General features: G+C 40.4%; 1 protein-coding gene across 1 annotated transcript in view; it reads right to left on the bottom strand.

Annotated features, from left to right (window-relative positions):
- The window catches only part of LOC146073259 (uncharacterized), a 385449-nt gene that overhangs the window by 68346 nt on the left and 303564 nt on the right, over nt 1–13539 (bottom strand). Inside the window, exon 11 of the mRNA XM_083180446.1 lies at nt 770–1499. Within this exon, the coding sequence (XP_083036572.1) occupies nt 770–1499 (730 nt within the window). The remainder of the gene's footprint in view (nt 1–769; nt 1500–13539) is intronic.

The following is a 13539-nucleotide window of genomic DNA, read 5'->3' on the forward strand; positions in this document are numbered from 1 at the left end:
ACTTGCTGCACTCAGAGCATGTATATGGCTGATCCCCTGTGTGACTCATTGGATGTATAACAAGTTTTTGGGGTTTATTCTAATTGCCTCAAAAGGTTGCAAATTCACAGCCTTGTGAGTCCACCAAACCCCACCTGTGAATGCTGTGCTGCTCGCCCAAACTTGCAGCGGGTGTTCCCACGGACAGGCTGCAAATGGATGTTTAATATAAATCATTCCATGGTCGCCGACCATCAAATGATGTGGAAGGCACATGCACATCTAAGGTTGCTGAGAGTAACTGTAGATGTGTGTGCATTCTGAAGGAATTGGGCGGGCAGCTGATATCTGGTGATTTCAGCCGCCTGCCCCCTCACCCGCATCATCAGCCCGTTAGAATAAGCACACCCAGCATTCTCAATGAAGCGCTGGGTATTCCCATATGAAAATGGACCGGTTCAGTGCCCCCTGTCTTTCAGCCCTCTGCCCACAAGGTTAGTTGGGAGCACCCAGCGAAAAGGTTGTTTGCCATGGGTGCACGCACCCAGCATCTGCAAATGCGCAGAACTGACCCTACACATGTGCAGACACATAACATCAGAGTCGCCCAGCTCTGCTGTAAAATGTCATCTTATGCTGTGCCAAAAACTCAACATCAGACAACTTGCGAATGAAGGGGTCCGAATGTACGGACTTGAATAAGGTCCCTTGTTTCTTAGTGAAACACTTGTTACATTTAGAGCATTAATGTGTTTTTATCCAGTGTGAATCCTCTGATGTAGAAGAAGACTTTTCTTTACTGTAAAACACTTTCTGCATTCAAAGCATTGAAATGGTTTCTCTCCTGTGTGACTCCTTTGATGTTCAGAAAGAGTTGATTTCTGAGAAAAACACTTGCTACATTCAGAGCATTTATATGGTCTCTCTCCTGTGTGACTCCTCTGATGTACACCAAGTGCTTGCCTGGTGATAAAACACTTGCTACATTCAGCACATTTATATGGTCTCTCCCCTGTGTGACTCCTCTGATGTATGAGAAGCTGTGATTTACATGTAAAGCGTTTGTCACACTCAGAGCACAGATGTGGTCTCTCTCCTGTGTGAGTCCTCTGATGGATGAGAAGCTCTGATTTACGTGTAAAGCCTTTGTCACACTCAGAGCACAGATGTGGTCTCTCTCCTGTGTGACTCCTCTGATGTCTGAGAAGCGATGATTTACATGTAAAGCATTTGTCACACTCAGAGCACAGATATGGTCTCTCTCCTGTGTGACTCCGCTGATGTCTGAGAAGCTGCGATTTATATGTAAAGCATTTGTCACACTCAGAGCACAGATGTGGTCTCTCTCCTGTGTGACTCCTCTGATGGATGAGAAGCTGTGATTTATATGTAAAGCGTTTGTCACACTCAGAGCACAGATGTGGTCTCTCTCCTGTGTGACTCCTCTGATGGATGAGAAGCTGTGATTTATATGTAAAGCGTTTGTCACACTCAGAGCACAGATATGGTCTCTCTCCTGTCAGACTCATCATGTATTAGATAAGATACAAATTAGCTGTGGAAGGTTTCTCCCATGCAGAAAATGAGAATGTCTTTAGAGAATCCTCCAGAGGTGTATAGGAAAACACTATCTATAGTTGTCTTGATCCGATAATAATGTCCTTTTAACAATGTCTTGTAATGTTCTTAGCAGAATTTCTGGATTAAACCTGTTACATAAAAAAAAAAAAAAAATTGAATTTCAAATACAATTGTATTGCATAAAGCACGACATGTAATAATAGATTATTCAATGCACGTGAGACTGTTATATATCCATGGCAATCGGCAAACATCCAAATGGTATATCATAGCAAATACAGTGGGCAAGAAATAGCACAATATAATAGTCAGTAATGTCATCCCATTAATATACCAAATAAATATGAGGCCGTTTGTCATAAATGAGGAATTACTACATGAAAACTCTTCCAAGAAACCTTTGTGGAGATAATAGCAGTATTGCTGTCCATAAATATATCATAAGCCAATGCATGAGAAGATAAGGAAAGGGGCAGGGGTGAGAGGAGCCGCAAATGAGAAGGCTAAAATTACCCCCTGTCATATGTTGTAAGGAATATTTCCCAAGATTCTCTGTTGTTCATACCACGTGGAATATTTTAGAGTATCTGCTATTCTACACTGGATTTCCCTTGGTAGAGTGGAAACATAACCTTCCTACATATCAAACACACCTGGTGCTAAGTGTTCTCCATTCAGAGAAGTTTCTATCCAGTCCCAGACAGATATTGGGCCCAGGATTATAGTCTATAAAGTGTAATTTGTCATAAACAAAGTTCCCATTTCCCATGAAGCAATGTATAGATTGAGTAGTGTGGCCAATGCTGCTGACTGTCTAAAGCCCCATACACACGGGGAGATATATTGTTCAGCAATATAATGCTCAGTAGTGTCTCCTTTTCATTAGCGACCAGAGATGGTCTCTGATGAAAGTGATCCTCTGCTGGGGGAGCCACAGAGGTAATCAGCTGGTCGCAGGAGCAAGCTCCTGCGACCAGCGATTAGAGTGGGGCTGAAAACGGGAGTGCACACCCTGCATTTTATCACCAGGGGACACTCCCATCACTGGCAATATGGTCACCAGCGACCATATTTCCAGCGATTTCAGCCCCTATCGCCCCCATGTGTACACAGCTTTAGAAAGGGAAGGGGCCCTGTCTATTATGTCAGTCCAGGGTCCCACATATTCTGATGGCAGCCCTGATCCCAATGATTGCCCATCAGCTGTGAATGGAATATAAATGACTATGTGATCTAATGAGAAATTCCTAATAAAATGCCAAAATTGACATAGTAATGGGCAAATATAGAAGCAATGGAGGAACTATATCCTCTAAAAGGACTGGCTATTTGGGCCACTAACTGTATATTGTTTCTGTGCTACCATTATCTCTTGTTCCTGTATGTTATCTATGTCGGTTTGTGGTGAAAAATCAACTGATATTTCTGTTTCATGTGCGCAGTGTCTGGGTGATAGAAGTTCCTGTATCCTCACACTTTAATCATGATATATGTTACTAGTATGTTATTGCAACAATCTTAATGAATCATCATTCCTTGATTATATTTTACATACAAAAAACGTATATATATATATATATATATATATATATATATATATATATATATATATATATATATATATATATATATATATATAGATGCCATGACCTGAAGAAATTGCTTATTAAAAAGCAACGAAACGTTGTCCTTATAGGATGGCCTGAGAGTTTCATTTATTCAAGATGCTTGGAGTACTGCTTCCCCCCCCCCACACACCCTCTATATATATATATATATATATATATATATATATATATATATATATATATATATATATATATGAGATAGAAGGGGGTTCAGAGTGCGCCTCTAATTACAATCACAAATAATATTTCAATGAATTACTATATAATGTTTTTTAAAAAAAAAAACTTTTATTCAAAAGTGTCTTCTGCAAGATGTCGGTAGCCTAGGGCTACCGACATCTTGCAGAAGACACTTTTGAATAAATGTTGTTTTTTTAAAAACATTATACAGTAATTCATTGAAATATTATTTGTGATTGTAATTAGAGGCGCACTCTGAACTCCCTTCTTTCTCATTTCTATTACTTTGGTTCCTGTCTAACAGAGGATCCCTCAGAGTTGCTGCCACTAGCAAACGTTAGCGCGGTTTGGGTATCTTTTTCTTTAATATATATATATATATATACACAAGTAACTAGCCAACATAACCATAATGTCAGCTCCCAAACAGGGCAAAACGTGAAGCTCCATTGGGCGCCATCTAGTGACTGCCAGCATGCAAAACACTCCAATTCCCCATAAAGGTGAGGAGCAGCATTATCCTCTTATTACGTCAGATATATTATACAAATTATCCCACAGTATGATAGAGAATATATAGATATAGTCCATATGGTACTTATACATGATATCATAGAACTGATGAAGAACACATAGAGATATATAATGTACATATTACTGATTATATATATTGTATCACATATGATATTATTCAGTATAATTATGTGACATCTAAATGATTCCTGCCCCTACATTACTGACACATACAATTGTGATGTAAAATTATAAAGTCCCTTTAATATATTTATACATATAATGTGATCTTTCATGAATTGGTATATTGATTTATGAATACTTAACTGCAATATCACACATAGAATAAGGCCATATTATTATATTATATAGTAATAATAACTTATTATATATTGGTCAAATAAAATGTAATCACTAATAACAAGGCAATATTCACAAAAGAATAGTAAAACAGATTGTGTAATTATCAGCATAATCTTATGTATAATATAATTACCTTACTCTGGGGATCCTTCCTCTGTCTCTCTCTTACTCCTCCGTCCTCCCAGCTCTCCAACCAGTAACTGATCCAGCAGCTCCTCCATCAGCTCCCAGTGACCTGATACAGCCTATTTATAGTCACTCCTCCCCATCTCTCCCCAGTAGTTCCCAGGATGCCCTGCAGGAATTCTTACACTGAGAGGTGACATGTAAATTAGGGTCACATAACATTAGTATACAGTCATTCACCACAGCAGCTCCTCCTGCCCAGCTCCTTGTCTTGTAAATGAGGTGTAAATATAGCTAAAGTCACTTACTACAATGGGAAATGCTAATTACACCCTGGCAGGGTAACACCTTGTATAGTAATTAGATCACAGCAGCCTCTGGCCTCCTGTTATGTCACCAAAGGGACCTTTTGTTTAGGAGTCACCTATTGTCTGGGCAGAGTTTCAGCAGAAAGACTTGTTCTACATATCAGTAATAGAAGGAAAATCACTCTCTTTTTATTGGGGCACTGTTTTAAATTTATCTCCTCTATTCACATAATAGAAGATATTAATTGAAAATAGTATTAGTGGCTATCTACATTAGGACAGCGATTATAGCCCCTATCGCCCCCGTGTGTACACAGCATTAGTCTGCAAGTAAGATCTAAATATACGTAGTAAATAATCCAGTTATACAGTTGCTGAATGGAAAGTGCCTGTAATTATAATCCTGTCAGCACTGGATACATATAGTTAGTATCACAGACTGTACAAAAGTGAAACACATAGATGTTACCAGTGATAATCTAATTAGGTATAAACAGTGTGTTTATAGTACATCACATGCGGGCGGGTGGCAAAAGACAATGCTAAGAACACTTCAGCAATAGTAATAGTCTTATTTCATGTTTGAATGTTGCCTTCAGCCCGAGAGTAGTCACATGACTTGATATGAGAGCACACAATTACTGGTGTAATTACACAATTATCCCGGTGAATGTGCTTTTACATGGAAACATCACATTTCTAGTGCAAGACAAGTAACTATGACAAATGTTAGCAAGTGGAATGGGAACTGGTCTACAGCGCTGGACAATATGAATAAATTTACTGGAAATCCCAAAGAGAAGCAGTCCACTCCGTAGTTTCAAGGTAAAAAAAAGTACTGAATGCTTTATTAAATAAAAAGTCACATAAAAGGAAGAAAATTTCCTTAAAAAATCACACAAAAACAGTCTAAAAGTATATAAAAAAAGGATTCACTCTCTTCTTTGCATAGGAGAGAAAACAATTTAAAGGTAGCTCACCAGATTCTTGGAGACGCAAGTATCCCTGTTTACTCCAGACTGCACTATAGGTCCTTATGGTGGGTACACCTATCTGGGTGTATGGGGTGTTTCAGGGCTGGGAGGCCGTTCTGCCACTACGGTTACCTCTCTAGTCCTTATGGATTCCCCAGATCTCAGCTCCACCCGGACTCACGGTATTGCGCTTTGGGTTCTGGAAGCCGCACTGCCACTACGGTTATTCCTTCCTCCTTCTGCGCTCACCTGCAGATCTTTACTGTGTAGTGTATCTGGATGGGTACTTTTAGGACAAAGGAACCGTACTGCCACTTGGGTCCTAAGTCCTTACTCTTCCCCAAAAGGGATCCCCGGTGTCTTGTATAACACGGAATGGAGGGCCGCACTGCCACTGCGGTTTATTTCCCTTGCGTGGTTCCCCGTCCCGGGTCCCGTTTAAAGAGTGTCCAGCTTTGATGTAAAGTGCTGGCACACTCCTCCGCCTCTGCTGCCTGCACTTGCAGCGTTTGGCGGGCACACAGGTCCAAAAGTTCTTAGCTGGATACTGTGTGATAATACAGGGGACTCTGGTCTGTTTGGAGTCTGGTCTTTCTCCTTCTCTCCACAAGCAATATCCTCCAGCTGCTCACCAACTAGTTTCTACCAATTATGGTCTTTGTCAAGGACTTAGGACCCAAGTGGCAGTACGGTTCCTTTGCCCTGAAAGTACCCATCCAGATACAATAGACAGTAAAGATCTGCCGGTGAGTGCAGAAGGAGGAAGGAATAACCGTAGTTTCAGTGTGGCTTCCAGAACCCAAAGCGCAATACCGTGAGTCCGGGTGGAGCTGAGATCTGGGGAATCCATAAGGACTAGAGAGGTAACCGTAGTGGCAGAACGGCCTCCCAGCCCTGAAACACCCCATACACCCAGATAGGTGTACCCACCATAAGAACCTATAGTGCAGTCTGGAGTATACAGGGATACTTGCGTCTCCAAGAATCTGGTGAGCTACCTTTAAATTGTTTTCTCTCCTATGCAAAGAAGAGAGTGAATCCTTTTTTTATATACTTTTAGACTGTTTTTGTGTGATTTTTTAAGGAAATTTTCTTCCTTTTATGTGACTTTTTATTTAATAAAGCATTCAGTACTTTTTTTTACCTTGAAACTACGGAGTGGACTGCTTCTCTTTGGGATTTCCAGTAAATTTATTCATATTGTCCAGCGCTTCAGACCGGTTCCCATTCCACTTGCTAACATTTGTACCTTTTTTGGGTGTTATTGAGATTGAAACACCATTTGAGAACCACTGCAGCAGAGGGATTAAGGAGCGCTAGAGAATTCCCGGAACTCTGCTTTTTTTCACAAGTAACTATGACAATATCGCGATATAATCTCACACTGTCTTGTCTGCTGTAGGTATATCTTTTTCCCATGATTATCAATCAGTGACTAGTATAATGTAAGATTATTAATTAAAGAATGTCACATAATTTGTATGGACAATTTGTATGTTACATATCCATAGAGGCAGGTAGCCAGGGAATATATTGTCAGGTAACGCAAGAGATATAATGGCGTCAGTGTCCGTCTAATTACCTGACAGCAGCTTTTATATAACACAGAGTATTCTGTACTGTTCTTCATGGCAGGTAAGTGTCCATAAATCTGTGTTTTATTGGTTCAAGGTATAAATTTCTGTCTCACCTTAGGAAAATAGTAAAAGACAGTGTAGTTAAAGGAGAATAGTCTCCCCGGTGTGTCTCTCCGGACTGCTGCTGGTCACTATATACGTATATCCAATATGCAGTGTATGGTAACAGGTGTTTTCAGAGGGGTCACCCTCCCTGTTACCAGCCAGTACCAGTGACTGCTAACTGCCACTACAAATGGGGCTTTAGTGGTATGGTGAGTGATCAGGTCCTAGTTACTGGGACTCTAGGGATATAAATAAGTAGAATATCTGCTGTCCCACTCACCTAGGAGGCACCTTGTGTAGAAATACCCCAGCACAGAATGTTGTCCTTCAGTGGTTGTGATGAGAGTATTCAGGGAAAAGAGTTGGGATAGGTAGGAGATACATAGAACAGCCTTTTACCTTTTCCTAGTGTGCTGCTGCCTTCACATACAATTGGATTGCATTGGTGGGTGGTGAGTGACGTTCAAGCTGGTTTTATATTGCCAAAACCTGCTTTCAACCCGTTTTTGTAAACATGTCTTAAAATGGTTCAAAAGTCGGTTAAACCCCTTTCATATTGCATGTTGTAAAGGTATATTGCAGTTTCAATACCATTGTTGTACCTTCAGATTCAACCCGTTTCACCCATAGAAAGCCATACAATGTTATTTAAAAGTTTTTTTTTTCCCGTTTCTGAGCTGTTCAGACTGGGAAAACGGACAGGGAAAACGGCTCAGAAACGTGTAGGATCCTGCTTTTAACATGTTTCAAAATACCGGTATTCTGGAACCGGTAAATTGACAATTAAGCTTTCACACTGCAGCTGTTCTTGTTTTAAAATGGTAAAAACAAAACGGCAATATACAGTGTCAAAGCTGCAATGTGAAGCTGGTTTTAGCCAGTGGTGGGGCTGTTAAGGTGAAATAAGGTGAGATGTATGTATCAATATCTGTATGCACGCGCTAAAGCATAATGCCTGTAGAAAGGAGATATGGGGAGACAGAGAGGTACCTTTTTGTTCTGGCTGATAACCCGTGTCGGAGTCTGTCTGAGTTACAGATGGAGCCAGGTTCCCTCTTGCTAGCGAATCGCCAGAACGTCACCACTGGCGATCCGCCAGCAGCCCGGCTCTCCATCTGACTGAGACGCTCGTGCGTCTCACGCGCACGCGCGTCTCAGTTTCTGTGCGGCGGGCGACGGGAACCTGTCCGTCTCCACTTCAGGGAGAAGGACAGGGTTAGGTGGGGGGGGGTGCGGGGAGGCGGTGGGGACCCCGGGTGACCGCCGACAAGCCGGCGGGGACCCGGGGGAAGCGCCGTCGGAAGGGGACGGGCACGCATGTCGTGTGCGTGCGTCCCCTTTCGCAGATACAGATGGCGGGTGGCGGGGGATGGCGGGTGGCGGGGGATGTCGTCTGCAAAGACAAGCCCGGCTCCATCTGTAGCTGCTGTGACATCCGCCGTGCATGGTGGTTAGTGCACCAGATGATCATATCGCACAGGGGGCTTCCTCGGTGTCTGCGTTAGCATTTATACAATGCAATGCTGGAGTCCAATAAAATGCAGAATTATAAATGCATATTCCAGTACTATTTTTTTCCCCAAATTTTGTGCTATGAATTGCAAGAATTTATTTTGTTAAAATAAATGATTATTCTGAATTGCAGGAAGGTATGATGGAAGGTCGACGTGGGTTAGGTCGACAGCGTCATTAGGTCAACACAAGCATTAGGTCGATATGGGAAGGTCAACAGTCAAAACGTTGACATGGGGTTTTACTCTGGTTTTTGAGTTGACTTGTGCCGACAGGTGGTATTTCATGCCCTACCATACACTAGGGCAGGGCTGGGCAACACCGGCCCTCCAGATGTTAATGAACTACACAAACCAGGATGCTTTGCATTAGTTTTGCTATGTGGCCATGCTGAAACTGATGCAAGGCATGCTGGGATGTGTAGTTCATCAACATCTGGAGGGCCGGTGTTGCCCAGCCCTGCACTAGGGTGTGGTGGGAGAATGGGGACGTGGTTCTATGTTTCAGTGTCCATGTCGACTGTGTCGAAATCCGGGACAATTTAAAAAAAAAAACATGTCAACCTTTCGACCGGAGACCTTCTGCATGTCGACCTAATGCTTGTGCCGACCTAATGACCCTGTCGATCTAATCAATGTCAACCTTCAGTCATGATGACTTTCCTGCATGTCGACCTTAATGCATGTTGACATAATGCTTGTCGACCAATTTACTGTCTACCCAATGATCCCATTTCTAGGGATTTATAGGGTGGTTATAAGATGGTAATTCATATTTATTATTATAAACATTATTGCTCTCTGTGATATAAAATTGTATTATTATTTTAGAAAATGCTTTTGTATGGTTCAAATATTAAATATAGTTGTTGAAATCTATATAACAATCACATTAAATAAAATGAATTGATATCTAGAGAGTTATTTAGATGAAACTTTAAATATTCTTAATGGTTTCTCAATAGTGTTGGTCTGTTTGATTGATTTGGCACAATTATTTCTATTACATTTTTTAGCCTTTTAAATTAAAAAAGGTGACTGTAGTCTGCTGTAAGAAAATGTATTATTTTATTTATAAAACGGAATGTTTGCAGTTTGTGATATCTAAAAAAATATATTTTGTGTATGTTTTTTTGTATCTTTTTGTGACCAGAACTAGCTTTAATATTGTGTCTTGTGTCTGTGATGGTGACGCTTGTGATGAATATAGTGTGTAATGTACTTTTTTTTTTTTCATTTTAGAGTCATTATTTAAAAGTGCTTCTAATGTTGGTAATACTATCTATCCTCTGTCTCATGGACTGATTACATATATGTTACCTGATGTCGATTATCTTCCCCAATTCTTAACCTTAGTAAGTTTATAATCCATTTTTATATATTTCATTTTTTTTTTAATTGTGACTATTTGATGCTCAAAGTGGGATAGATTTATCTATATATCCTGTATATGGAATGAGAGGTAGAACAAGGTTTTGATCTTCCAATGTATCTCCTTATGGTCTCTCTTCCATTTTTCAACAATAAATCTAAAACACAACTTGTGCAATGTTAAAGACATAAGGACCTTATCTAACCCTTTACCTAATAGACAAATGATGTCCACATAGAGTGTCACCAAGAACACTTCCTCCTGGCCCCAAATCTCTGATTTACTATATAACCAACTCCTAGTACACACTTGTTTTCCCACATTAAGGTCATCCATCTCTGCTTGGACCAGACCAGGACCAGTATGGATGCAGTTTCTATTGTGACTCAGATATTGGCATTGGGACTGTTATTATTATATATAATTATAGGATCGACCATCATTTACATCACAAACATCACTAAACTTATCCCCACGTGGTTAGATACTGTAACAACATATGCTTGGACTGTGCTTCTAGGAGTCAGACATCATCGGTTGTCCCATAATATCGGTCTGGTGAGAATCACTTGGACAAGCAGAGACATTTCCTAATATACATCTGTGTGAAGGAACCTGTGTGTCATTTTATCTCTTCTATTGTTTTAATACTTGTTTTAATAAAAACTATTTAGATATGATATACAGGCAATCTATTCTATACAATCAGTGTCTGAATTACAGGGTAGCAGCCCCTCTATTGTCTATATCACTGGGTGATCACATGTTGTAATATCATGTATATCTTTCCTCCTGTTGTCGGCCATGGATCAGACTATGGAACAGGAGCATCCATGTACTATCAGTGACAGCAGTAGCGCTCATTCCAATTCTAATATTAAAAGAAAATCTGTGGGAAAGTATAATATAGGACAATACAGGATCAGTGTTGGATAATCTCATAGAAGCCCTAAACTCTACCTATAATGCTGCTTTCACACTGCAGAAACGGGAAAAGACCCGGTGTTCTTAAACGGCACTTTAAAACGGGTCTGAGCCTTAAGACCAGGGCCGGTGCAAGGTAACTCAGCACCCTAGGAAAATCCTTATAACCCACGCCTCCCCCCCCCCTCACACACACACACACACACACACACTGGCAAATGCAGGATTTTAAAAGGGGGATTTCCAAATAATTAGTTACAGACCAATGGAATTTTCGTGGCTCTGTGTGATTGTTTACAGTCCTAGACAGACTTATGTACACCTTCACCCATAAACAGAAGACACAGCCACCATCATTCCCTCTCAGCACTCCCTCTGACCCTAGTCAGATAGCACCCCCACAATGGATAAACAGCAGAGACCATCATAACCCCCATAGACAAAAAAACACCACATGAACAGACATTGCAGGCATTACATTTATGCCCCCCCCCCCTACAACACCATATGCAGATATAACATTTGTAGCTCACAGCACCCCACCCCACACACAGACACACACACCACCATAGGCAGACATCCCAGGCATCATATTTATTGTATTTGCCTGGGGAGAGGGGAAGAGGGAAATTTTATCTTTGCACTAGTATCACTGACAGTTACACAGAAAAGATTATTTTATGTGTCTCAATGTGTTGTTCCACAATAAAAGGATATATTGGATACTTCTGTATCTCTGAATGATGTAAGTGGAGGTGCTCCCCAGAGAGTGATATGATGCAACAAAGAAGGAAAGAAAAGAACTCTCTCTTTTGTGGCGGCACAACTTGATTAGTTATATGTTATTAAAAAATAGCTTTTATTAAGTTATTTATTAAGATATTGGGAGCCAACCTTGACGACAAAAAACATTTTTTCACACATACATACAACACGTATTGCCTGTCAGAGAAATTGTATCTCCTAGACAGAACAAAAGTGAAATTCTATCAAATGACAGTCACAGTTACTGTGAGTGTCTATTTGGTGATTTCTGTGCTATGAGAGGAATAAATTACCCATAGAGACAGTACAATTAGAAAAACATACATAAAACATATATCGTCTGTCGAGAAAAAATGTCTCTACTAGACAGATACTGTAAACAACTATATTGTAGCTATATATTTTTTTGCTACATGTACTTGATTACAGGCTAGAGAAAATATACATTTGGGGAAGTATTTTTTGTTTGCTTTGTTGTGGTAGTAATCCCACTTATTTCTGTTGTATATAACTAAGGCACTACAAATAGTAACACAGAGTCAAATATTATGAAACAATGTTGCACTGCTATAGTCAGCCCAATGTCCAACCAATCTGCAGGATTATTATTGCTGGTATTGCACCGAGATGCTGCAGGTGACAGCAATACCAAACTACGACAATTCACAATTCTGAGAGAGTGTTGTGATGCACTCCTTCAGTTTAGTATTTCACTGATATGCTGTGGTTATTAATCTTCTGATACCACAGCTGTCATATTCCTTCTAATTAACCTGGTGGTGCAAACAGAACAGTATATATCCAAATGTATAGACAACTGCTTGATTATGTGGTCTGACACCACTGATAATAGAGGGAATAATTTTTCTAGTTAGCAAATTGAGTGCCTCAGAAAAATACAACATATGTCTTCAACATCAGTGCAGTGTGTGGCTATTAATAATAGGACCACTTTTCTTATTGAGGGTACTATAGCATAACTCCTTAACATTAGATCAAGGGAAGGGGTGCCTTTCCGTACTACAGTGCAAATATATACGGTTGATTGATAGGTTTAAATGCATGTGATTTCCTATGAGAAAATTTGTCAAAAATACAGAGAGAAAAATATGGAGAAACAGGGGGGAAAATCTCCTTTAAATCCGCTGCTACTGCTGCTGCTTGCGAGGAAATGTACCTGTGCCTTTGTAGCAAGTGAGCAAGTGCATTTTGATTTATAGCTTCTGGCAGGGGGGCAGTTGCCGCTGTCCTCACTTAAAGTCTGGAGCGCAACTGATGTGTATCACTTACATATGGTTACAAAAATACAATAATTAAGGTATATCTTCAATCTATTTTCAGACTCTTAAGTGAAGCTAATTACAGCCTCACTTTTCTGGGTTCTCCCTCCCCTGACAGGGGTCGCTCATTTTCCCATCAATGCCTGTGGTATATGGGTAAAAAGCAGCACCCGTGACCAGGAAGAGGCATTACCCGTGATAATCTATATCTATATGTTTCTTGGGCTCTCTCATTGGGACTCATGTGTGTATAATTTCCCTGCAATGACCCAGCGTTAATCAGGGGGTTGTCACACAGAGCCCCAACAGCAGAAGCCCTCTGACTCCTTCAGTGGGCGCTATAAATCCAAATG

This window comes from Crinia signifera, chromosome 4 (genome assembly GCF_055691185.1).
Source record: "Crinia signifera chromosome 4, ASM5569118v1, whole genome shotgun sequence".
Classification (NCBI taxonomy): domain Eukaryota; kingdom Metazoa; phylum Chordata; class Amphibia; order Anura; family Myobatrachidae; genus Crinia; species Crinia signifera.